The 27,336-nt window shown below is 41.6% G+C and overlaps 1 protein-coding gene across 4 annotated transcripts; it reads left to right on the top strand.

Annotated features, from left to right (window-relative positions):
• The first annotated feature begins 1,211 nt into the window (after window positions 1–1,211).
• IFT52 (intraflagellar transport 52) lies at window positions 1,212–27,119 on the top strand. 4 transcript variants are annotated; one of them, XM_030533359.1, is made up of 14 exons: window positions 1,212–1,304; window positions 2,605–2,729; window positions 3,502–3,589; window positions 3,881–4,010; window positions 4,740–4,815; window positions 4,901–4,972; window positions 8,172–8,298; window positions 15,839–15,925; window positions 17,122–17,190; window positions 19,577–19,731; window positions 20,179–20,266; window positions 23,844–23,952; window positions 24,810–24,955; window positions 26,741–27,119. In XM_030533359.1, the coding sequence occupies exons 1-14, from the start codon at window positions 1,287–1,289 to the stop codon at window positions 26,786–26,788; spliced, it is 1,338 nt and encodes a 445-aa protein (XP_030389219.1). In that variant the 5' UTR covers window positions 1,212–1,286; the 3' UTR covers window positions 26,789–27,119. The 4 variants fall into 4 exon arrangements, with proteins under 4 accessions (XP_030389219.1, XP_030389220.1, XP_030389222.1 ...); XM_030533360.1 differs by lacking the exon at window positions 1,212–1,304 and adding an exon at window positions 1,311–2,054; XM_030533363.1 differs by lacking the exon at window positions 1,212–1,304 and adding an exon at window positions 2,986–3,025 and having other exon boundaries at window positions 2,638–2,729.
• Window positions 27,120–27,336: the final 217 nt, after the last annotated feature.

Genomic DNA, 27,336 nt, shown 5'->3' with positions numbered 1-27,336 from the left:
ATCTCTGTACCTTTTCCAATTCCAATATATATATTTTTAGGATGGGTGACCAGATCTGCACACACTATTCAAGGTGTTGGCGTACCATGGATTTATATAGAGGCAATATGATATCTTCTGTCTTATTATCTATCCCTTTCTTAATGAGTCCCAACATTGTTTGCTTTTGTGACTGCTGCTGCACATTGAGTTGGATGTTCTCAGAGAACTATCCACAATGACTCCAAGATCTCTTTCACGAGTGTTAACAGCTAATTCAGATGCCATCATTTTGTATGTGTAGTTGAGATTGCTTTCCAATGTGCATTACTTTGCATTTATCAACATTGAATTTCATTTGCCATTTTGTTACCCAATCACCCAGTTTTGTGAGATCCCTTTGTAGCTCTTTGCAGTCTGCCTGGGACTTAACTATCTTGAATAGTTCTGTATCATGTGCAGATTTTGCCGCCTCACTGTTTACCCATTTTTCCAGATGAATATGTTGAACAGTACTGGTCCCAGTACTGACCCCTCAAGGATACCACTATTTTATCTCTCTCTATTCTGAACACCTATAATTTATTCCTACCCTTTGTTTCCCATCTTTTAACCAGTTACTGATCAATGAGAGGACTGCCCTCCTACCCCATGATGGCTTACTTTTCAAAAGTCAATTTAAATTAAACTTTTTTTTAAATGTAAATTTTTTTAGAAATCTAGACCTGTTATGTGTTTTGGTGTAACTTGCATTATTCTTATGTTAAATTTGCATAATCCTAACAAAACATTTACTTTATTCATCTCTCTTTCATTTATCTCATTGGTCCTGACACGCCCCCCCGTAAATTCAAACACTCCCCCCTAATTTCAATTCCTGGGGAAACCACTGCATCCTGCATTGGCCCGGTGCCCGCTCCCGAGCAGCAGCCTCCACGCCAGCAGCCCCAGCCCGGGGAGCAGGGTGCTGGTAGCAGCGCTGCACACAGCAGCTGATGCTCAGAGCCACGCCGCTCCGTGGGTACCAGGAACCACCGGTCCTCTGCAGACTGGCACACGCCACCCTCCCATCTACAATGGTAGAGTCCAACTTCACCCCCGTGCCCGAGAATAGCAAGTGCCACTTTCCCATCCCCTGGAATGGTGAGGGGAGCCGGCATGATGTCATCACGTAACGCCTGCTGCCGCCCCGTTGCTTGCGAGAGTGTTTCCTTGAATACGTTCCCTGCGCGTGCGCACAAGGGCGGTTGCTAGGCAAGGAGCGGCCCTTAGTTACCGCGCCGAGGTCAGCGGCGGGGCTCGGGAAGATGGTGGCGAGTCGGCGGGTAAGGCCTGGGCGTTCACTTCTCCCTCCCCTCTATGTGGGGCCCGGCGGGGTCCTCCGCTCTCGCGTCCCTCCTCCCCGGGGCGACGGAGGGTAGGATGGTGAGGGGCACTCAGCGGAGGGGGCTGGGAGGTTCGTGGAGCAGCAGGTCAAGGGATAGCGCCAATTGCCCACCCCCCCCCGCACGGTGCCATCCCGTCCCATAGAGAGAGCAGGTCACAGCATAGCTCCCCCATCGCTCCTGTAGCGTCAGCGTGCTACCCCCTCGCGTGGAGACAGTAGGTCGGGGTAGCTCCCCCCATGTACTGCGCTACCCTGCCCATGGAGACAGTAGGTGAAGGTGCCTCACCCCCATGCTCTGTGCCCTTCCCCTCTACCCCCAGCCCCGTGCATTGTGCTACCCTCTAGTATGGAGATAGCTTTATTATTTATATTGCAGTAGCACTTAGGCGCCTCAGCCCAGAATCCAGACCCCATTGTGCTAGGCACTGTACAAATACAGAGCAAAAAGACAGTCCCTGTTGTCCCAAAGATTTAGCTCTGTGTTTAGACCTGCTTTGAACTGGGTTTGGTGACTCAGTGGTAAAAAAAATGCCTTTGCTGCAACAAGTTAGTAGTGCAATGGTGAGAAACTTGCCAGAAAATGCTAGTGTCAACATAATCTAAGTTTAACCAGCTAACCATCTGATTCTCTGTGATTGTGCTGCAACCCTGGCTTCCAAGAGACTACTGCAACTAGGAGAGGCCAGAGGTAATAGTTATTAATTCTATTTATAGAATTCCAACAGTGTGGTAGCTACTTTACAGCAAGTAGACAAGGTCCTTGTCCCAAATAGCTTAGCTCAAGGGTGTCATATTTGTTCTTTGAAAACCATAAAAGATTGCAGCTCTCATTTTAATGTTATTTTTTTGTGATTTTTTTTCAATACAAAATGTTAGTGAATCTAATAACGTTCTGATTATGTATATTGAGGAAACAAAATGAGAAAGCTTGGATGCTTCTTGGGATGTTGTTTTTCCTTTTTATTGCATAGGGATGTTTCTTCTTGTAGGTTTTAGTTTTATTTCATATTTCTGTCCATATGTTGTTTAAAATTGCAGTAAAGGTTTTAAATAACAACAACAAAGAGATTTTAGGCCTAATTTCTCTAGTTCAGATGAATTCCATTACTGCACCAACACATTCTCTGCCAGCTAGCAACCTGTATGCATGTGTTCCTTATTCAGAGACTGGTCTGACATAGTACCTATTTTGCTCTTCCTTTCTGATTTTGCTTCTCTCCTTTCCTTTTATTCTTGAGGTCACTATGGAGACAGAGCTTCGGAACACCATAGTCTTCAATGCATCCAAAAAGGAGATTTTCACTGTCAACAGTGGTTACAAGTCTTTACAGAAGAGGCTTCGTAGTAAATGGAAGATACAGAGGTGAGGAATTTTCTTCAGCTTTCTTTTTCATGCTTTGTAGCACAAGGGTGAAACTGACATCAACAAGTAATTACATGTAAGCTATTTGGAGATAGGACCATTTTAATGCTGACTTTGGGAGGTAATTCATAATATAGAAATGTTTGGAAATGTTAATAGAAAATTAAAAGGATTAGTTCCTTTGGTTCTACCCAGTGACATTAGTTGTAGCTCTGCTGTTGCATGGTATTGGAGGACTTTTATTTTGAACTTTCAGATACTGCGGCAATGGAGAGGACAGAGCTTAGCTGATAATGGTGAGGTTCCAAATGTGTGTGTACTAGTCTGCACTGCATGGAATATCTATTGATAGGCAAAAATGTCAAGATAATTTGAACCCTAGCCTTTGTACATCATGTTTATGGTATTGGTCACCCACCTGCTGTAATCAGAATTAAAACACAGAAAAATAAGAGTGGGGCTGATGGTCAGCTGATGTAAATTGTCATAGCTCTAGTGAAGTCAACCAAGCTGCAGCAATTTATATCAGCTGTGGATCTGCCACAGTGTCTTGCTAGAATACTTATTTTCCTTCTTCATCAGTTCAAATTTGTACTTACTTATTTTGGATAATCAAATTTAAAACCAGAGTAAACAGATGTAAAGTGACTGACTGAAATGACTTGCTTTGCGTTCTTCTGCTTAGTTCTTTATGTAAAGGCAGCCCAGGATTCAGTTGTGGACTGTATCTAAAATTAAAATGTAATGTGTCTCTTTATTAACTTATTCATAGTTTAAAAGATGAGATCACGTCCGAGAAGCTAGCTGGGGTAAAATTGTGGATTACAGCAGGGCCCAGAGAGAAGTTCACTGCAGCTGAGGTAAGAAATATTCATAAAGAAGAAAAAAAGCCAGTAACGGTTTGCAGATTAGTTATGCTTCCAGATTTGTCTAGGAGCACAGATGGTGACCCAAAACATTCTGTAATGGCATTGTAGTTTGGAAAGCCTATTTTACATACATTTAGATTTAACGCTTCTTGATTTTTTTAGGGTCAAGTTGGCTGCAAGTAGCTGAAACCACTTATACCTCATTTCCATACAGTTCTTTGGAGTTCTGTACTTAGAGCCTCTGATTGTGTTCTTGTGTTTTTTCCATCTTATTTTTTTTAGTTTGAGGTTCTGAAGAAATATCTAGAAGAGGGTGGGGATATTCTGGTGATGCTGGGAGAAGGTGGCGAATCCCGATATGACACCAATATTAACTTCTTGTTAGAAGAGTATGGAATCATGGTCAATAATGGTAACTTGAACTTTTATAGATGCAAACCATGTATGGTTCTTTTTAGAAATTTGGGTTTCAAAGCCACTTCCTTATAAGCCTTCTTTTTCCTCAAGTGTTTATATCTATTAGAGGAGAAAAAAATACTCTGAGCTGAGTTATTCCATACTCATTCTCAACCCAGCAGTGAATTTTTTTGCAGCTTAGTAAAATTCCATCAGCTGTTCTTGCGATATCCAAGTGTAAATAAGCAGTGTGTCCTCACCAAACAAGACATTTTTCAGATGTTTTAGTGTCAGTTGGATAGTGGGTTCACTTTTTGTTGCACAAAGTGGTATTGAGTTCATCATAGTTTTGGAAACCTTTAAGACACATAATAAAAGATTGAACTTGTTGAACCAGATTTTTTGTTTTAAACCTAGCCTCCCTGTCTGCATTTGCAAATAATTGCAGGTTCAAGTGAAGCAGGTAGACACATGATTGTGCCTGCATTTTAGGTGATTAGTCTGCATAACTTCACCTGAATTTTGAAATAAGTGTTCCCACTGTCTTTTGATGCCTGAAGCTGCAGGTCCAAAAAGGGTCCATAGATTAAGGCTGTTCCAAGTTATGATGGGAACCAAATAATTCCCAGGGTTATAGCATTAGAAATAGGAACTGAACCCACATCTCATTACTCTCAATCTCATGTCCTAAGCACTAGACAAACTGCCTCCATAAAAGATTGAAATTTCTTCTTTTTTCTTTAAGATGCTGTGGTGAGAAATGTATATTATAAGTACTTTCATCCTAAGGAAGCCTTGATCTCCAATGGAGTTTTGAATAGGTAATTGTTTTGGGGATACAGACCTGTGAGTAACATTATTGCAAATCCATGCAACTTTAATCACTTGTGTTTCCACCTCTTCTAGGGAAATCAGCAGAGCTGCAGGGAAAGCAGTGCCTGGGATAATAGATGAAGACAACAGTGGAAATGACTCTCAGTAAGTGTGTTTTCCTCACCAGCGTCTTCAAAGGAAAAATTTAGCGCAGTCACGAAGTGTAAAATTACCGGGCCAGGGCAATGGCTGAAGTACCCAGTGCTTCTATTGAGATGTCCTAATGCATTTCTTGGGCCGAATTTAGCAGCGTTAAACCGAATTAACCCTGCACCCGTCCACACAGTGAAGCCCTTTATATCGATATAAAGGGCTCTTTAAACCGATTTCTGCACTCCTCCCTGACGAGGGGAATAGTACTGAAATCGGTATTGCCATGTTGGATTAGGGTTAGTGTGGCCGCAATTCGACGGTATTGGCCTCCGGGTCATATCCCACAGTGCACCATTGTGACCTCTCTGAAAAGCAATCTGAACTCAGATGCTCTGGCCAGGTTGACAGGAAAAGCCCCGCGAACTTTTGAGTTTAATATTCTGTTTGCCCAGCGTGGAGCTCTGATCAGCACGGGTGGCGATGCAGTCCCAAATCCAAAAATAGCTCCAGCATGGACCGTACGGGAGATACTGGATCTGATCGCTGTATGGGGAGACAAATCTGTTCTATCAGAGCTCCGTTACAGAAGACGAAATGACAAAGCTTTTGAAAAAATCTCCAGGCTGTGATAGACGGAGGCCACAACAGGGACTCAGCACAGTGCTGCGTGACAAGTGTAATGGAAAGCCAAAGAATCAAATGGATGCTCATGGAGAGAGGGAGGGGGGACTGAGGACTCCAGCTATCCCACAGTCCCCGCAGTCTCTGAAAAGCATTTGCATTCTTGGCTGAGCTCCCAAAGCCTGAAGGGTCAAAAACATTGTCCGGGGTGGTTCAGGATATATCTCGTCAATTTACCCCTCCTCACCACCCATGAAAGAAAAGGGAAAAAAAATCGTTTCTTGACTTTTTTCAGTGTTACCGTATGTCTACTGCATGCTGCTGGTAGACGCGGTGCTGAACAGCAGCATCCCTTCCCCTTCCTTTCCTAATGGCAGACGGTACAAAATGGTGGAAAACCATCCTCATCATCCTGTGAATGCTCCTGCCTGGCCTCGGAGAGGTCGGCCGGGGGCACCTGGGTAAAAATGGGAATGACTCCTGGTCGTTCCCGGCAGATGGTACAAAAGGCTTGGTAACCGTCCTCATCATAGCAGCTGGAGGCTGAGCTCCTCAGCCCCCCCCCCCTTTCATTTCTAAAGAAAAGATTCTGTACTGCCTGGACTATCATAGCAGTGGGAGGCTGCGCTCCTCTCCCCCCCCACTGTTTAATGTCCTGCCTGGACTATCATAGCAGCTGGAGGCTGCCTCCCCTTCATTTTATCTCGCTAAAAAGTCAGTGTTTCTTATTCCTGCATTCTTTATTACTTCATCACACAAATGGGGGGACACTGCCACGGTAGCCCAGGAGGGTTGGGAGAGGAGGGAAGCAACGGGTAGGGTTGTTGCAGGGGCACCCCCTAGAATGGCATGCAGCTCATCATTTCTGCAGGATCTCTGGGGCTCTGACACGGAGCAGCTGTGCTCTCTGGTTCTCTAGTACACTTTCCTCATATTCTAGGCAGGACTGACTCTATTTTTAGACAAAACATAAAGAAGGGAATGACCCGGGGAGTCATTCCCATTTTTGTCTATATGCCCCCAGCCAATCTCAGTGAGGCCAGCCAGGAGCACCCATGCCAGCAGCAGACGGTACAAAAGGATTGATAACCGTCATCGCCAATTTCCAAATGCAAACGGTGCAAAATGACTGATAACCATCATCTCATCGCCAGTTTACAATGGCAGATGGTGCAATAGGGATGGTAACTGTCTCTGCTACCTTGCAAAGGCAAATTAATGCTGCTGTGTAGCACTGCAGTACCGCCTCTGTCAGCAGCATCCAGTACACATATGGTGAGAGTGACAAAAGACAAAACAGGCTCCATGGTTGCCATGCTATGGCATCTGTCAGGGCAATCCAGGGGAAAAAGGGCACGAAATGATTGTCTGCCATTCCTTTCACGGAGGAAGGAATGAGTGACGACATTTACCCAGAATCACCCGCGACACTGTTTTTGCACCATCGTGCATTGGGATCTCAACCCAGAATTCCAATGGGCGGGGGAGACTGTGGGAACTATGGGATAGCTACAGGATAACTACCCACAGTGCAACGCTCCGGAAATGGATGCTAGCTTCGGTACATGGACGCACACCGCCGAATTAATGTGCTTAGTGTGGCCGCGTGCACTTGACTTTATACAATCTGTTTAAAAAAACCGGTTTCTGTAAAATCGGAATAATCCCGTAGTGTGGACGTACCCTTGGTCTCCGCTTCTTGCTTCTCTAGTTTCAAGCCTAAATGGGTGAATTCTTTAGCAACGCTTGCCAGCCAGTCTAATAGTAACAATGATGGGTTCTGAAGGGAGTCCCATCTATTCCTACTGTCCAGACCTGTGATGATTAAATCAACCTTGTATGTGGCTTTGAAAAGGCTTAAAGAACATAAAGTGGTGACCATCCTTAGTACCCTACAGACTTGTAGAATTGAGTGGGTTAGGCATAGGAGTCCCGGGGGGTGGGGAGGAGGAAGGTGCTAATCCAGGGAAACTCATATACTTGAAAAAATTGGTGGTTTTCCCTCTTTCCTTCCTCTTGTAGTTCCTTAACTTTGCTGTGACGCAGAAGAATACTGACAAATCATCAGCCTTTCCATAAAAACTGTAGCTAATTGTGTTCGTTTTATGGTTTATTTTGGGGATATACTGATTATGGTCCTCATCACAGGGAAGAATTTAAGTGTAGAAAGATTTAGTATAGTTATGTTCCAGAGCATTTATTTGTTTGAGAGTTAATTTCCCCTACTTGTCTCTCATATCTAGGAATATCTGAAAGATAACCAAAAGGTTCCACTTCAACTTATTGAACGTTCCAACCATAAAAAACTCTAGAAAGAGTCCCAGATCTTATTCTAGTCAGCAAGATTTCAAAAGTGCGCTTTTGTGAGCCTGCAAAAGTCAGGATTTGTGCACCCAGACCATGACTTGTACATATGCCAACTTATGCATATGAAAATCTGAGTCTCAGCTTGGTTAATATTGCTAATGCCTCTGACTACAAACAAACATTGCAGGATTGAACATCAGGAATATCATCGATAAATCTAAAATTAACAAATCTAGTCTCTGAAATTTAGCAGACACTAATAAAATGTTTGTATTTTCTGCAGGGCTCTCACTTTTGTGTATCCATTTGGTGCCACACTGAATGTGATGAAACCAGCAATGGCTATTCTGTCCACAGGATCTGTCTGCTTTCCACTCAACAGACCCATTTTGGCTTTTTACCATTATAAGGTACAATACTGCATAAAATAAGCTATCCATCCCCCAGTAAAGAAATGCAATGGTATGGTATGGCAGATCTACATACGCCTGTTTCTACTACCAATGCACCTACAAACCCTTGAACCTGCTTGACAATTCTTGATTCTTTTTTGTGTAAAGCTCTATTGCACAGAGTTCAAAGAAGAAAAAAGTTTGATCACCAAAGATTATATACTTTTAGATTTTGTCTTTTATTTCCAGTTATTCTCTTTCCACCATCGTAGTAACCATCTAGGAAGTGAGAATATCAGTTCAGTGGCATGTAGACAATTTTGAGTTAGGGACTCTTGGAAATTAAAAGATTTTTGTATCCATGGTCTTAACCATTGGCTTTGGTTTGGTACTTCCTAGTTTGCAAACATTTCTCCATAATAAGCACTAAGTGATGCTTAATTTTTATAGTTAATACGTTACAATGAATTTTTATATTCGGTGTCTTAGTGATGTAGGGACTTCTCCCCTAAATGTGCACAAAGTTACACATGCATGTTATGGGTAAAATAGACCCCATAAAGCATCAGAGGCAATAAAAATGCATGAAGTCCTATTATTAGGAGGTTGCCAGCCCATTTAAGACAGGGGGAGACTGGAGCAGCACTTGCCAAATCACAGCCTGCCTGCTTCCATGGCAATCAAAGATGGAACAGTTTTCTCATCCACCACTCCTACTTACATTTATGGAGCAAGTGTTTATACAGGTGGTCATTTTGAAATCACATGCACAAATATACATTTCTGTAATATGTTAATCATACAGTCAAATAAAGCCTTGATCCCCCTTGGATCAGAACCTTACCAGTTTGAATTGCGTTTCAACACTGCTGTTGTTTAGCTGGGTTCTAGCACTCTTTCCTTGGACAGGAATATTTTATCTGAGAACTATAATAACTTAACTGTGCTATGAACTAAACCATAAAGTGCTTATCCCAACCCCCAGGTAGTCTGTTGCATCAGTTAATAACTGAACTCTAACAGGGTTGTCAGATGAAAAAAATTCTAGACCTTACAGGCCAAGGAAACTGGATCAGAAATGTGAATTTAAACACAGTTGCTGCTAGCAGGATTGTCACAAAGGAGACGGCATAAATGTGTAATGTATTTTTAAAAGCTCTTTAATTAAATTTAGTGAATGTTATCTTCCCTAAATTTCTGAATGTGTAAGTTTTCTTTGGTTTTGATATAGTGAGAAAATTAAATGAAAACTTGTCTGTGAGATGAGAACCTGATAATCTGAAGCCAGTCTTTTAAATTGATTTAGGCACACAATTGCATGTGCAAATCACATAACTGTGCATGCTCGTCCATCTAATTCATAATTGGTGTGTGTGATCTGATTTCACTGCACAAGTGAAAGGGCTTGTATATTTTGTGAGCACAATATCGTGCCTCTACTATATGGAAATCTGGCCCTTGATTCTCAACAAAATTACTAATGATCTTCTAAAGATTCTGCTTTTTCCTCAAAGGGGGTAAGAAAATGTTGTTTCCATCAGAGTTCTCATCACGTACTCTCCCTGGCAATCTCCCTTTTGATATAAGAAAATAGCATGAAAGTCAAGGAAGTAGAACTGATCTTTAATTAGGCTTTCTTTTTTTCTATCTAGCTGGAGGAAATTATAGACAAAATGCTGGAAGATGAAGCTGAAGACAATGGTAGAATCTCTGTCAGGGCAGAGAAAAGGATTAGAAAGAAAATATATAATCTGTTTGAGAGAAGTGAGGTAGGGAAAAGAATAGCAATAAATAATAGAAGAACAGTAGATAAACTTAATAGGGAAATCCAGGAGGAAGAGATGATTGAGGCATTTTGAGAACAAATAACAGAAATATCTAGAACATGGACCTGGTGCTATTGGGGGACTTTAATTACCCTTGCATTTGTTGGAAAAGTAATACAGCAAAATTCAAAATTTCCAGTAAGTTCTTGGAATGAATTGGGGACAACTTTTTATTTCAGTAGGTAGTGGAAGCAGCCAGGTGGACAGCCATTTTAGCCTTGATTCTGACACATAGGGAAGAAATGGCTGCAAATTTAAAAGTTGAAGGCAGTTTGGGTGAAAGTGATTAATAAGTGATAGAGTTCATGTTTCTAAGGAAAGGAAGGAGTGAGAGCAGCAGAATAAGGACAATGGACTTCAAAAAAGAAGATTTTAACGAACTCACAGGGGTAAGGTCCCATGCAAAGAATATGTAAGGGAAAGACGAGTTCAGGTGAGCTGGCAGTCTCTCAAGGAGATATTATTTAAAGATGTAAGAACAAACTATCCCAGTGTGAAGGAATGACATGAACAATAGTAAGAGACCAGCATGGCTCCATCAGGAGCTCTTTAATGTCCTGAAAATCTAAAAGGAATCTTACACAAAGTGGAAAAATGGACAAATGGAGGACTACAGAAGAATGACTCAAGCTTGTAGGGGCAAAATCAGAAAGGCTAAGGCACAAATGAGTTAAATCTAATAAGGGACATAACAGGCAAGAGGTTCTTTAAATACATTAGGAGCAAGACAAAGATGAAGGAAATTGTAGATCTCTGTAGCAGAGAAGGAGAGCGCTTAAATGACAACATCAAGAGAGCTGCAGTGTTTAATGCCTATTTTGCAACAGTTTTCACTGAAAGGGTGAATTGTGACCAGATACATAACAAAATTAATATTAACAAAGAAGAAAGAGTGTAAGCCAAAACAGGAGAAGAACAGGTTAAAGAATATAGTAGAACCCCCTTTATCTGAGCCTCTACTATCTGGCTCTCAATATTAACTGAACCACTAGTGTGCATACACAGGAATATGGGAAACTGATGCTTCAGCCCCAGGCAGCGAAGCTGACAGTGGGAGCCCGCTGCCCAGAGCTGAAGCTCTTTGTCCATTCTCCAGATTATCTGAATTTTTGATTATCCAATCTGGCCCCATCCCAATTAGGTTGGATAAATGGGGTTCCTCTGTATTTAGATAAGTTAGATGTATTCAAGTTGGCAGGGCTTGATTCTAGGGTTGTTAAGGAACTAGTTGAAGCAATTTTGGAGCCATTAGGGACTGTCTTTGAGACGACATGGAGGACCAGTGAGGTCCCAGAGGACTGGAGAAGGGCAAACATAGTACCTATCTTTGAAAAGGGGAACAAAGAGGACCAGGAAATTATAGACCAATCAGCCTAACTTTGATACCTAGAAAGGTACTGGAACAAATTTCTGTACAATCAGTTTGTAAGCACCTGGAGGATAATAGAGTTATAAGGAATAGCCCCTTGGATTTGTCAAGAACATATAATTCCAAACTAACCTAATTTCCTTCTTTGAGAGGGTTACTGGCCTAGTGGATAGGGAGGAAGCAATAGACATGATATATCTTGATTTCATAATTAAATTAGGGAGATGGGGTCTAGATGAAAGTGCATAACTGGTTGAAAGACTGTATTCAAAGAGTAGTTATCAATAGTTTGCCGTCAAACTGGGAGGATGTATCTAGTGGAGTCTCACAAGGGTCAGTCCTGGGTCTGGTACTATTCAATATGTTCATTAGTGACTTGGATTGTGGAATGGAGCGTATGCTTATAAACTTTGAAGATGACCTCAAGCAGGGAGGGGTTGCAAGCACTTTGGAAGACAGGATTAGAATTCAAAATGACCTTGAAAATTGGAGAATTGGTCTGAATTCAATGAGATGAAATTCAATAAAGATAAGTGTAAAGTACTACACTCATGAAGGAAAAATCAAATGCACAAGTACAAAATGGGGAATAACAGCAGTAGTAGTACTGAAAAGGATCTGGGGATATAGTGAATCACAAATTGAACGAGCCAACAATATTAAGCAGTTTCAAAAAAGGCTAATATCAATCTGAGGTGTATTAGCAGGAGTGTCGTATGTAAGACATGGGAGGTAACTGTTCCGTGCTACTTGGCACTGATGAGGCATTAGCTATAGTACTCTATCTAGTTCTTAGCGCCACACTTCAAGAAAAATGTGGACAAAGTGGAGGGAGTCCAGAGAAGAATAACCAAAATGATAAAAGGTTTAGAAAACCTGACCTATTTGAAAAGTTTAAAAAAACTGGGCATGTTTAGTTTTGAGAAAAGAAGACTGAGTGGGGACCTGATAAGTCTTCAGATATGTTAAGGGCTGTTATAGAAAGGATGGTGATCAATTGTTTTCCATGTTCACTGAAGGTAGCACAAGAAGACATCTTCCTAATCCAGGGCTGGGCAAACTTTTTGGGCTGAGGGCCACATCTGGGTGAGGAAATTGTATGCAGGGCTGGGGCAGGGGGTTGGGGTGCGGGAGGGATTATGGGGTATGTGGGGGGGAGTGCGGTGTGCAGGAAGGGGCTCAGGGCAGAGGAGGGGTGTGGGGTGCATGAGGGGGCTCAGGAAAGGGTTGGGGTGTAGGAGGAAGCTCAGGGCAGGGGGTTGGCGTGCAGGAGGGGTGTGGGGTGCAGCAGGGAGCTCAGGGCAGAGATTGGGCTGTACAGGGGTTTACGAGGGGGCTCAGGGTGGTGAGTTGGGGAGCAGGGTGCAGGTGGGGTTCGAGCTTCAGCTCAGTGCTGCTTACCTAAAGTGGTTCTGGGGTGGCAGTGGCACGCGGCCAGGGCAGACTCCCTGCATGCCTGCTCTGGCCCCATGCCGCTCCGCTCCAGGAAGCACGGTGGCCACTGTGGGGCGCGGAGGGCTCCGTGTGTGCTGCCCTTGCCATGCCTCCAGGTACTTCTTCCGAAGCTCCCATTGGCCGCGTTTCCCTGTTTCTGGCCAATGGGACCTGCAGGGAGCGGTGCCTGGAGGCAAGGGCAACGCATGGAGCCCTCTGCCCCCCTGCTCCCGGGGGCCGCAAGGAGTGGTGCTGGCTGCTTCTGAGAGCAGCGTGGGGCCTGTGGTGTCACAGGGAGCAATCCTGTAGGCCGGATACAGCCTGTGGGCTGTAGTTTGCCCACCCCTGGCCTAATCTGTCGCAAGGGAGATTTAGGTTAGATATTTGGAAAATCTTTCTAGCTATAGAGATAGTTAAGCAGTAGAACAGACTTCCAAGGGAGGCTGTAGAATCCTCATTATAGATTTTAAAGAACAGGTTAGACAAACACCTGTCATGGAAGATTGTGACATTCCCGAGGGTACAATCTGAACTGTTGAACAGTTGTGTCCCCTCTGATCTCCAACCTGGCATGCCCTTTACACTGCTTTACTCGCGCACACAACCTCTAACATGTAAAATCTGTTCCAGCTGAATTACATGAATGCTGTGGCCAGTCACCCATTAATTACATACAGGATGATGCCAGCAACTTCTCAGTCCCAGATCTTCTCCCAGAAAGGTGCATCTTGTACTGACCAGCTCTTAACTGGGCTATGCAAACTTGTATAAAGTCTGTCATTTCATTAATGGAAAATGATATTCACAAACCTTGCTATCTCACGTGGAGATTCTCAACACTTCAATCCAAACACACTGGTTTAGATAAAATAAAACAAGTTTAACAACCACAGAAAATAGATTTTAAGTGGTTACAAGTAATGAGGCATAAAAGTCAGAACTGGTTACAAATAAAATAAGATAAAATGCAGACTGGTATCTAATTTAGCAAGCTAAATGGATTCAAAGCAGAGGTTTTTCTCACCCTGTGTTCTTCACCGTCTTTCCTGGCTGGAAGCCTCCAGACCAGGACCCCTCCTGCAGTTTGGAGTTTCTTCAGATGCTGTTGCTGCTGTGAGCAAAGATGAGTGGAGTAGAAAGAGGTGATTTGGGAGCCTCTGTTTCTCATTCTTATACCTTTCTCCCCGCTTTGAGAATTACCTCCAGCTGGGGTTCAGGTTACAGTCAATCTGTTTACACAGAAACCCCTCAGCTGTTCCATTGCCAATATGTAAAGTTTTCGCTCTTACCCTTCTTCCTACCAAAGAATGGCCTCTTAACCAGTTTAACCAGGTGATAACCCATGATAGTCCATTTGATTATGTTGATACTTGGCCGTGGTGTTGGTATGTCTTTTGTCTCTGAAAAACTGGTTTGGGCCTGTTTTTCTAACTTTGGAACTTGGCACAGGAATATTATACAGTAGAATCTTACAAATTTACATACAGTGTTGCCACACATATTTTATCAGGACAATAATGTTCAGCAGATTGAGTTTTCAAGTGATACCTCACAAGGTATACTTTGTACAAAATGTATCATGATTTTGTAAAAAGAATGTACATGGGGTACAGTCTGTTGCAAAGATCTAGCGTACTTGGTCCTGCACAAAGGGTTGGACTAGATGACCTCTCAAAGTTCCTTCCAGCCCTACATTTCTATGATTCTATGAAACAGTAACAGCTGAGGATGTGTTAGGGCGTGGTTCTCAAAGTTGATCCGCCACTTGTTCAGGGAAAGCCCCTAGAGGGCTGGGCTGGTTTCTTTACCTGCCGCATCCACAGGTTCAGACGGTCGCGGCTCCCACTGGCTGCGGTTTGCTGCTCCAGGCCAATGGGGGCTGCGGGAAGTAGCGCAGCCAGTGGGAGCCGCGATCGGCCGAACCTGCTGACGCAGCAGGTAAACAAACTGGCCTGGCCCACCGGGAGCTTTCCCTGAACAAGCGGTGGACCGGCTTTGAGAATCACTGTGTTAGGGGATAAAAGTCACTTGCTTTAGATTGTTTGTTTGTTTCCTTTCCTGGGGCCATTTACTAAGTAGAAGCTAAATAGAAAGTACAAGCATTTCGTTCATACTCAGAAATTTACCATTATGTTTATCCTTTGTTCAATACAAGTAAACTGGAACCCTGTTTGAAGCAAGTTCTTTACAACAGCAGTTTTTATGGTTACATTATTTGCTATGAATTTTAATCTTGGTGCCCACAAGAAATATTACTGGTTGTTGTGCCGTCTTGAAAACTCACTATTTTGGAGTGGGGGTGGTGGTCCATCTACATAATTCTTTATATGACATTTTAAATTCAGCTAATTAAAATATACTTGTCTGCATTTTTTGTAACTCTCCTTATAAAGAGCTATGCCTTTGCTCTTTTAGCTAGCCTGGGGCTTTGAAAGCTATGTTGACTTGCATGCATGCCTCACTTTTGCAGGTACTGACTCTGAACTGCTCAAGAAAGGTGCACATGAGATTAGTTATGTATTAATCTCAGTTAAGATCTTATTCATTCTTGCTCTATTGATTAGGTTTTGTTTTTTTTTAAGGACACAAAAACTACAATAAAATACATACAATTTGCTTATTGTTGATATAATATTATTTGCTGCTCTGCTTTGTGGAATGCCCATGAAATAGCTCTCTAATCCCACAAATACAGAGCACTACTTCTAAGGTAATGTTAATAAAATAATAAACCTACTAAAATAATGCAGTTATTTTATACTAATGCTATACAGTCAAGAGATTGTCCTCTTACAAGTTGTCATACCTACTTCTTGTTCCTAAGTTCCCATTTCTCTCTAATTAAAATAATGTAATAGTTTAGAGTGTGGTAGGAATCCCCTGAATATTTGTGATCTGACTTTTTTTTATACGTTAACTTTGTTGACAGAACCAAGGTGGAAAGATGGCAGTGTTGGGATCTTGCCACATGTTCAGTGACCAATATTTGGATAAAGAAGAAAACAGCAAGATCATGGTAGACTTTTAAAATATATTTTAAAATTACCATTAGTCTTTTCATAGCATTCACAAGCACACCCAATCCTCGTAATTTGTTCCCAGAGCACAGATACTAGCATCGCTATGAAATAGTTGGGGGATGGAGAACCAGACTTGGCATTGAAATAGTGAGGAAGATTTTCAAAGGCACTGATAGCAGTTGGGCACCTAACTGTGTGTGTTGCGAAGCGGAACTCTGGAAAGCTTTTGCTGCTGCTTCTCTCTCGACCATGATTATGTTTGTGTGTGTTTTTAAAATATGCAGTAGGGTTTTTTGGTCATTAAATTTGTAACAGCTAGAAATGTGGCAACACAATTATTAATAATATTTTGCACTTACTGCTCTTCTTGTTTAAACATCACAAAGTGCTTCACAAAGGTTGGTATGTATTACCATCCTTGTCTTTTTTTTTTTTTTATTAAAGGAAGCATCATCTTAAGTGACATAGGCATTCACAGAGCAATTAAATAACATGCCATTGCTCATGCAAAGATTCCGGGTTAGATCTTGGAAGAGAATTTTGGTATTACAATCATTCCCTTGTTCTAGCCACTAGATAACACTGTTCTACTTGATCCAGATTATTAGGCAGTTTGTGTCTACATGTTCTTTCAGTTTCTGTATATGTTTCTTTGTAATATGACTTCTTTTGTAGGCTCATTTTTAACTGCATCTTGAGCTTCGTGCACCTCTCTATGCATTGTCCTTTTAAAACAAATATAATGAAAGGAGTATTCTGATCAGTTGGCTGATATAGTCCTTGCCCAAGTACGGTAGCTGGCAGTCTCAACTATTCAAGTATTCCTTATTTAAAAGTAAAATTCAGCAATCATTTAACCATTATTGCATTTTTCAAGAGCACTTATGAACTTCAGACAGCCCACATTTTTCAGGCTGATGAACTGAATTGGTTTTCATCCTCTTGCCTTGCAATTCACCTGCATCCAGTATAAGTGCACTCTTTGTCATGTTTTGTTGCTTTGGTAAGTAATACAAATACTCTTAATATTACTGGTTTTCTCCCCCCGATATTCTTTATTGTTTTATCCGACTCTTTCACATTTATGCCATCTCATCCATCAGGTGGATTTGACAAGGAGTTTTAAATGTTTTAGCATTACAGTAAATTATTTGACACTCCAAAAACTTAATACGCATCTGTGGTTTCACAGGATGTGCTTTTCCAGTGGCTCATAACCACGGACATCCATTTAAATCAGATTGATGCAGAGGACCCTGAGGTAAGAGACATTCATTATGTGATAGCTAATAACCTTTTAGTCCACTAGGACCTGAATTACAGAAGTACCTGCCTAGCACCCCATAGTTCAAGGCTGTATCCGTGTTCTTATTACAGATCCCTTAGGATAGGGTAGTAAATAGGCGGACCGCAGGCCAAATCCCTAACACCAGATGCTTTTGAGTGGACCCTTAAATCTTTTCATTTACATATTATCATTATCATTGTTTTTATTTTATTATTTTCTCTGGAGTCTGGACCATGACTATGCCTTGACCAAGAAATTTGGACATTGACAAAAAATAATTGACTAACCCAGCCTTAAGTTTTATTTAATTTTCAGGTTTAAAAATTCTCTTCAGACAGAAACTTGGCAAGTCAGAGATCTCTCTAGCAGGTTAATTTGTTGCACTTAAAATATGTGTGTGAATATATATATATATATTATATATATATATATAATATATATGAAAATCAAATGAGTAATAACCTGTCAATTACCACTGAATGAAGATATTAAAATACAGTTACAGTCTACTTAAACACCCATAATCTGGAGTGTCTCAGATCAAGATTCAGACCTCATTATCTATGCTCTTTGAGACATCAGCATGGATAGTAACCCTGATGTTTTGGTCAAGCTTTTATCTAGATATTTGAGTTTGGATCCTGGACTTGAATGTTCAACATTTTAGAGATATATGTAACAACAAACTCTATTTTAATGTAGCTTCTAATGTGGCTTTTGTTGTTGGTATTGCATCCAAATGTTATAGTGAATGAACTTCAAGGTCTCAAAAACTGAAACTGTTGAGGGCAATTTTGGAGATATTCCTGGCATTTTTGCCACATGTAGATTAGGATTCTCTGCAGTATTTGGATAGTTATTCATCATAAAATGTGAGTCATGGAGGTCTTGGCATCCTATTGGCCACTGGTTACCATTCCTTTTTTGCCAGATTTTTAGTTTAAATTAAAATTTTATTATGGAGACCACTTTTCAGTCTGATACTTTTTCATTTCTGCCCTGAGCCCTCACACTTCAGGGGCAGACATGTAGCAAATAGAACATTTCTGTAGCTGAGTGGGGACCACCCAACTTGTCAATTTTGGAGCAACTTTTGAAAAATGTTGCATATGAATATATATTTTTTTTACTTGAAAATACCTTACACATACAGGAAAGGGGGGATTGCTCTATAAATAACACACACAAGTTAGTCTGAACTTCAATTTGACAAGCTTGCAATACATTAATTTGCAGCAGAATTGGCACACTTGGCACTCCTACTAGTTTCTGAAGCACAGGAGTGTGGAACAGTGGTCTTTGACCACTGACTTCACAGCACCATGGTGGGAGCTGCCTTCAGCTCCTCTTAATAAGTGAAAGACAAGGAAATTCAAATGTAGCATCCCTTCTGCAAGTGATGCACAGTACATGGACAGGACATGTGAGAACACAGTTCATGTGTCTTGGGCATACAAAGATTCATGTCTGCCTTGATGTAAGACACTCATTACTGTAAAATAAAATGTACACATTGGTTTGAAAATATTTGTTGCTGATAATGTAGTTCAGTTGATTTCAACCTCTATGTTTTAATGCAGGGATGGGGAACCTTTTTTTCTACCGGGGGCCACTGACCCAAGGAAATATCAGTTGTGGGCCACACACAGCTCTGCAGGGAGTGTGTGTGTGGGGGGGAAGGTGGCTCGGGGCTTCCCCTAATTTCAGGGGTGGGGCCAGAAATGAGGGGTTCAGAGAGGGGGATCCGGGCTGGGGCTGAGGTGTTCGGAGTGCGGGAGCAAGATCAGGGCTTGGGCAGGAGGTTAGGGTGCAGGAGGGGGTAAGGGATGTGGGCTTTGGCTGGGCGCCACTTACCTCAGGCGGGTCCCAGTCAGCTGTGCAGCAGGGCTAAGGCAGGCGTCTCCCCCACCCTGGCCCCATGCCACTCCCAGAAGCGGCCATGGTGTGGCCAGGTGGCTATGCAGTTCCCATTGGCTATGGTTCCTGACCAGTGGGAGTGGCAGGGGTGGCACCTGCGGGTGGGGGTAGGTACATGCGGACTCAGAGCTTCTCTGATCGCCCCTGTGCCTAGCCGGGGCCACAAGGACAGCCAACTGACTGGCCTGGCACCCTAGCTTCCACCTGCAGCGGGGCAAGCCAGTGCTTGTGTTCACTTTCTTTTCACATAAAACTAAATAGTTCTTTGTGACATTCCTAAATGAAATATAGTGGCCTGCATTTTGAAGAGTCTTGGGAGGGAAAAGGTGTAAACTGAAGTTATCTCATGTAAAAAAAAGATTTATTTTTTTAAGTGAAGTACAGATAGGAGGAGCTTATTTCATGTAGTTCCCCTTACTCATAGCAGTGTCATTATGTTCAGATTTCAGACTATACAATGCTTCCAGACATAGCCACGCTGTCTGAGCGACTACGAGTGTGTCTACAAGAGGGAGACGAGAACCCACGAGATTTCACAACGCTCTTTGATATGTCAATTTATCAGCTGGATACAACCTCCCTCCCTAAAGTTATCAAGTTAGTACCTATGAAGTGTGTGTGTGTTTGGTCTTATTCTTCATTTCCTCTTGGTGTGTTTTTAAGCATACGTATACTGAAGAAAACACTTTCACTTCCTTAATGTATTATTGTAAGATGCTGATTAGATCAATGTCCTGAACTTTCACCTTGCATTTAAACATGCCATAGGTTACAAATAGAAAAGCTGAGCAATCTATCTGCATTGTCCATTTTTGGATGAGTGCTTGTCCATTTTTGAGAAGCAATTGCTTTGTAGTTGTTGCAGAGATCAAAGTTACTGTGTCATTGTGGTAATTAAAGAACTCCTGACATATTTTCACAAATAGGATGTTAACCTTGGTGTCCTGGGCAAATTCAAATTCCCAATCTGTATCTTACACGTGCAAATGTAAACAGAAAATGTATTATCTTCTCCCTCAGACTTTGCCTTTTTCTTGATTGTAGGTCTTATGAACAGCTGAATGTGAAACATGAACCTCTCCAGCTCATTCAGCCTCAGTTTGAGACTCCACTACCTGCACTCCAGCCAGCTGTGAGTAATCTTACATGACTGAGCCCTGAGATGCATAGAATCCACCTTGTAATGGGAACCTCTCTTTGTTATAAAGAACTATATGGAAGAGACAGAGAAACAGGAGAGCATTAACCATTGAATACCTTAGTACATGTTTTTATGAAGTAGCACTCTTTGTGGTCCTATGAATGTGTGTTCAGTCGGATCATGTGATTGAAAACAATGAAACCCTTAAGTGCACATGGGGTAAGCAAACCGAGACTGGTGCCAGCAGAACCCACTATATCATGAAGGTGTTAAAATGCTCCGTACATCTAGTATTTCCACAGGTCTCCCTAGTTGCTTTATATTGCTCTGAGCCAGCAGTGCCCAGTGTGAAGGCCAAATGTTATTTCAGAAAGGTCCTGGGGCCACAGTCCGTATCTTAACTGTTTTCCTAGGTTCAGGCAGAGGCAGTCAGGTTCTCATCCTGCTCTCGTTAGGGCTCCCACAAGGAGGCAGTGGAGCAGCCGGAGCTACTGTCTCCTTTCTCCCTTCCTTGCTGAGCTCACATCAGCGCTGTTCCTGCAGCTGTGAGGCAGGTTGTAGGAGGCGTTTGGGAAAAGTGTCCCTTATTCCCATTCCTTAAAAATCACAAGGTGTGGCTTAGGGAGCACGTTCTCAGTTTGTAACAAAATACATATTTCCTTTTTTACACAGTGGCCTTTGAGGGACATAAGGCTGCAGGTTGGACACCGTAACTTTTAGCAATTTTGAGTAGTGTTCATAGTCTCTTTCCAGACGATCTTTACAAGGTCTCATAAAAACAGCTTTCTGAATCAGATCACTTAAACCACCAACCTTCCTTTCTGGAATATTTCAGTCTAAATTTCAAACATTCATATTGTCCAGATGGTTTTATTGTCACGTGAGACATGAATGAAGAGCAATCAGTATTAATGCAGTGGTTCTGGTTGTGATGCCAAGTGGCATAAAAGTCACGCAGTTCAAAGTTGAATCCCATGTCAACCTCAGCTAACGTTGCCTATTGCATATATACTCAGTGATACAAAATACTGCATATGGCATTAGTGTTTATGCCTTAGTGTGTATGAGCAGTGTGGCTGAATTAAGGGTTCCCACAGCAACCAAACTGACTTGCTTGACAGTTGGGAATTTAAAGTCTTGCCCATAGCAGTCCATATTCTTGGGGTCCTTTGTTGCCCTTTATTTCTGTGAGTAAATGGTTTCAAGACCCCCAGTGGATCTTGGCTGAGAATAGGGAGTACTAGCTGACTCCATGGGGTTCACTCTGACAGATGTTATGTGGCAGATGGGGGGCTGATGCTCAATATTTGACCACCCATCAATCCTGTGGAGATTTGGCTGTAAGTGAATGCTTTCTGTTAGTAAACTCTTGACTGGGGAACAGTGGTCAGGAGAGCAGCCAATGGGATCACAGCTTCTGCAGAGACGAGCCCTGCATTGCAGACCTTGGCATCATTCATTTTCTGAGGAATCACAGGCTTTGGAGACTGAACCCCTTGCTACTTTGACTGTAGAAAGGGGGTGGAGGTGGGCTGACACATATTTTGTCCCAGCCTTGAGTAGAAGAATGCGATAAACTGCAAATTCAGACTCTAGCTGTTTCTTGGCCCCAATATAGGAATAACCAGGCCAGAAGAGGATCTAGTTCTTGTCCTTTGTTTTTATTGGTTTAAAAAGAAAACAACCAAGTTAATAAAATGAAATGGGGAAAAAGGAGAGGTGCTGGCATGCTTGTGCCTAGGCAATATGTAGAATATCTAGTTATTTTTACAAAATTAGGGCTGTCAAGCGATTAAAAAAAATTAACCATGATTAACCGTGCAATTTTTATTTTTTTAAAAACAATAATACTAATACTACTAATATATAATAAAATATACTATGTTAAACAATAATAGAATACAATTTGTTTAAATATTTTTGGATGTTTTCTACATTTTCATATATATTGATTTCAGTTACAACACAGAATACAATGGGTACAGTGCTCACTTTATATTTATTACAAATATTTGCACTGTAAAAAACCCAAAAGAAATAGTATTTTTCAATTCACCTAATACAAGTACTGTAGTGCAATCTCTGTCATGAAAGTTGAACTTACAAATGTAGAATTATGTACAAAACTTTAGAACCTACAAGTCCACTCGGTCCTACTTCTTCAGCCAATCGCTCAGACAAACAAGTTTGTTTACATTTGCAGGAGATAATGCTTCCAGCTTCTTGTTTACAATGAAGTGAGAAGAGGTGTGCGCATAGCACTTTTGTAGCTGGCATTGCAAGGTATTTACATGCCAAATATGCTAAACATTCGTATGCCCGTTCATGCTTTGGCCACCAATCCAGAGGACATGCTTCCATGCTGATGATATTCATTAAAAAAATTAATGTGTTAATTAAATCTGTGACTGAACTCCTTGGGGGAGAATTATATGTCTCCTGCTGTTTTACCCGCATTCTGCCATATATTTCGTATTATAACAATCTCAGATGATGACCCAACACATGTAGTTTGTTTCAAGAACACTTTCACTGCAGCTTTGACAAAACACAAAGAGGGTACCAATGTGAGAGTTCTAAAGATAGCTACAGCGCTGGACCCAAGGTTTAAGAATCTGAAGTGCCTTCCAAAATCTAGAGGGATGGGGTGTGGAGCGTGCTTCCAGAAATCTTAAAAGAGCAACACTCTGATGCGGAAACCAACCACCAAAAAAAGAAAGTCAGCCTTCTGCTGGTGGCATCTGACTCAGATGAAAAGGAACATGTGTTGGTTTGTACTGCTTTGGATCATTATTGAGCACAATCCATCATCAGCTTGGACATATGTCCTCTGGAATGGTGATTGAAGCATAAAGGAATATATGAATCTTTAGCGCATCTGGCATGTAAATATCTTGTGACGCCAGCTACAACAGTACCATGCAAATTCCTGTTCTCATGTTCAGGTGACAGTGTAAACAAAAAACAGGCAGTCCTATCTCCTGCAGATATAAACAAACTTGTTTGTCTGAGCAATTGGGTGAACAAGAAGTAGGACTGAGTGGACTTGTAGGCTCTAAAAAGTTTTATAATTGCTTTGTTTTTGAGTGCAGTTATGTAACAAAAAAAATTCTACATTTATAAGTTGCACTTTCACGATAGAGACTGCACTACAGTACTTGTATGAGGTGAATAGCCAAAATACTATTATCATTTTTACAGTGAATATTTGTAATAAATAATATAAAGGGAGAACTATATACTTTGTGTTCTGTATTGTAATTGAAATCAATGTATTTGAAAATGTAGAAAAACATCCAAAAATTTAAATTGGTATTCTATTATTTAACAGTGTGATTAAAACTATGATTAACTCAAAAAAAATTGTGTGAGTTAACTGTGATTAATCAACAGCCCTATATGAAATACAAATGAAGTTTTGAGATGTGTTCAGTTTATTGTGGAATTTTGGCTTATTGTAGATTTTCAAAAGGCTCTACTGATATCCAAGCTGAAAACTGTCTCCTGGTTTTCTGCAGCATGTAAGAAAAACATTTGACAGTCAATTACATTAACTCTTCTCTTGTAGGTTTTCCCACCTGCTTTCAGAGAATTACCTCCTCCCAGTCTGGACCTGTTTGACTTAGATGAAACGTTCTCCTCTGAGAAAGCTCGTCTTGCGCAGATTACAAACAAATGTAAGCAAGGCAAACTTCTGAAGTTGGATTACATTCATATTTTTACAGAAGTCCCATTCTTTTGAGGAAAACTTTTTAGCAAAATAATTTGAGACATCTTAGCCGCAGTAGGAACATAGGGCCTGATTTTCAGATGTACGGTGCACCTACAGCTTCACATTCATTTCATCTAGGGTTAGGGGTTCTGAGTATCTCTGGAAATCAAGTCCATGGAAAATGTCCTCCTCACATGTATGGCATAGTGCACTGTTGCAGATCAAACTGTTAACAGCAGCATGACTCTATTCTTTTTCTGTATCTCCTGCCTTCCTTTCCCAATCATTGTCCAGAATGACTTCCAGAGTTGTGGTAGCTAGGATATGATTCTTGGAGCCATAAAAGTTAAAGGATCCTAAAGTCCTCTCACTAATTTTTGATGGAAATTACTCTTAAAAAAATACTTTAAAATGTTCAGTATAAGGATCTACTAGGGCCAGGCAGAATCCTTGGTCCTGCTGTGAATCTCAGTGGTGGGACTGCAGCTGATTTGATATTAATGAGTCTCTCATTTTGCTTCTGCTTTCTGGTCCATGTCTTTATGCATGAATGATTTCAACATCCTTCTTCATTTTCAAGTAGAAATGATAAGCCTGTGTCACAGGTTATCAAGCTTTTACACACATCTCAATAACTGAAGAGTGCCATAAAGTGCCAGCTGTTTGCCTCAAAGATGCAGTCTATTGTCCTCCTGAATAATTTTTTTTTAAAGGGGCTAATTCCCCAAGTGCTTAATTGCAAGTAGAAATCAGCAGCGTAACTTCAACCACACAAACCATGTGTGTGTGATTTGTCTTCCTCACTCTGTGGGTCCTTGTTAGGTACTGAAGACGACCTGGAGTTTTATGTCAGAAAATGTGGTGATATCTTAGGGGTAACAAACAAACTCCCAAAGGAGCAGCAAGATGCCAAGCATATCTTGGAGCACATCTTCTTCCAAGTGGTGGAGTTCAAGAAGTTGAATCAGGTACATTGTTTTAATAACAGAATAGCTAATGAATGGAGAGTATGATATTAGGTATGACCCTGTCACGGAGTGGTCTGCTCACAACTAAGGGTGCCTCTTTGTGTCTGTGGATTAGCTTAATTCAGGTCTGATGCCCCCTACTGCTTTTCTCTCACTCCTTGCAGCTTAAAGTACTCTGCCTTCGTGGCTTGGTCCTCCAGCCAGGTCACTATAGTCTTACCCTAAGATACCCCAAAAGGGGATGTCTACACAGCAATGAGACACCGTTGACTGGGGGGCTGTTTCATTGCTGCGTAGACATCTGGGGTAAGGCTGGGACCTTTGAGACGGAAGGGTCCCAGAGGACAGGCTCCAGCCCTAGCCCAGAAGTCTAAACAGCAGTGAAACAGCCCTGCGAGCCCAAGTCAGCTGGCACAGACTAGCCACTCGTTTTTCTTTCGCTGTGTAGACATGCCCAAAGTTTTTTCCATACCGATGACCTAGACAGTCTTCTCGTGCACTGCCCTGATGGTGCCACTTCCCCAATGGCTGGTAGGGGAACCTCGGACAGCCCACTGCTCCAGATTCCAGTACAGGGACCCTACCCCTGGACTCCTTCCTACTTCTCAGCTCTATTCTCTGGCTTCCCACTTCCCCTCGTGTTTGCCAGCCCAAACTCCCTCCTTCTAGGGCGTAACTGCAGGCGATCTGCCACTATAGCCCCAGACATACTTCCCTACTCCCAGGGAATGACTGCAAGTCGTTTCCCTGAGCCCCTGTCTGCTATCAGCTCCCTGGCTTTATAGAAGCCCTGCCTATTTCTGCACTGGTGAGCTACCCCTCATTAGGCTTTCTTCAGCCTTAATTCCCCCAGCTGGCAGCCTAATAGGTTAATTGGCCCATCTGGCCTCCATTACAAGAGGTCCAGGGATGTTGCTATATTGAGGCCTTTGTCCTATGGTGAGCAGCTGGGCATGTGCTGATGACTGAAGTGTGATCCTGACTACTGATAACCAAGTACAGAAACTACTATGTGTATTGCTTAACTAATGCAGTCTCCTGTTTTAGAATTACTTCATTTCATTGGTGGTTGCTTTGCTTTGTATGCTACAATGGTGCAAGAGTTTATAGACACTTGAGTACTGATGCATGGAGGTCCTGTCAGCAAATTTTGTAGAACTCAGACTGCACAATAACATGGCTGAAGTCACCTGCACTGTTCATACGTTTTTACTACTCTGATGTGTCTGTAAGAATCACAAATGAGTTACCTTATTGACTTGATAGATAAACCCAATGTACACAGATGTGTAAGGCACGCTTTCCTTTTCTAAAATTGTTGGCTTAAGGCAAGAGCCTCATTTGTGGAGCTGTTGATGGGGCATTAAGCAATCAGACCAATAGATACACAGTTCAGGTGATTTCAGTGAAATACTATCAATTGTGTTCTCTGTGCATGTAACAGAGTCGTCTTGGGTAAATATTTACACAAGTCTGATAATACTATGGTAATGCAGATTTCATACCAACGATGTTAGAACCAGATTTTCAAAGGTATTTAGGCTCCTAACTGCTTTTGATTTCAGTGGGAGTTAGGAGCCTAAATACTGACGGTGCTACAAACAAAGTTCAGGGCTGCTGGGTTAATTGTGAATGTCTCCCCTTCTGATCAGCTGCTTCATTAATAGGGCTTCCAGGTCTACATCAGTAAAAGTATTAAAAAACAAACTCATTCCTCCTTTGAAGTGTATTTACTTTACTTTACATTAAATGTCCTTTCTCTCCCCCCACCCCACCCCTGTAAAGGAACATGATATTGACACAAGTGAAGCTGGATTCCAGAATGGTTACTGAGCATGGGCTTTTCCTGTCAGAGAGAGAGAGCAACTGACCTTCTTAGCAAAAATATTTACCTCCCTCAGTGTAAATGTTTTCTATTTGTTTATTCAGTATATTGATTGAGGCATTCTTCTTTGAACCTTTGGGTGTTGTATATATGTATAAAGTCTTAAACTGGAACTTTTTTTTTAAATGCCAAATTAGGGTGTTGTAAGTGGCAATAATTTTCAAAAGCTTTATGTAACAAACATTCTGTATTTAATCTTTTCTATTTTTTTATTGGAGCTATAATTCTGTAATCTGTGAAATATTCTTATGTTAAGAAAATATTTCATTCCAAACCCTACTTCGGTCTCTGGTATTTATTTTTCTGTCTCTAATGCCTGCTTGCAGAATTTGTTTTAGTATAAAATGTTTGTTTTTACAGATGCTTGCAGTTTTTTAATTGCACTGTCGAAGAGAGGCCACTCAGCTGTCATTGTTTGTTTGTTTTTTGTGAGCTGGAGAGCAGAAGATCTAGCCATAAGTAGAATTGAGACTGAAACTCATAGAATTCATATGCT

This window comes from Gopherus evgoodei, chromosome 14, assembly GCF_007399415.2.
Source record: "Gopherus evgoodei ecotype Sinaloan lineage chromosome 14, rGopEvg1_v1.p, whole genome shotgun sequence".
NCBI lineage: Eukaryota > Metazoa > Chordata > Testudines > Testudinidae > Gopherus > Gopherus evgoodei.
The sequence above is the reverse complement of the archived record's forward strand: the minus strand, read 5'-3'. Positions and strand labels throughout refer to the sequence as shown.

What these genes read in the sequence shown, in the direction of transcription:
- IFT52 (XM_030533359.1), top strand. An exon ending in TGGCTTTTTACCATTATAAG is followed by an intron (nt 8,299 to 15,838) that starts GTACAATACTGC and finishes CTTTGTTGACAG; the next exon opens with AACCAAGGTGGAAAGATGGC. An exon ending in TTGATGCAGAGGACCCTGAG is followed by an intron (nt 17,191 to 19,576) that starts GTAAGAGACATT and finishes CATTATGTTCAG; the next exon opens with ATTTCAGACTATACAATGCT.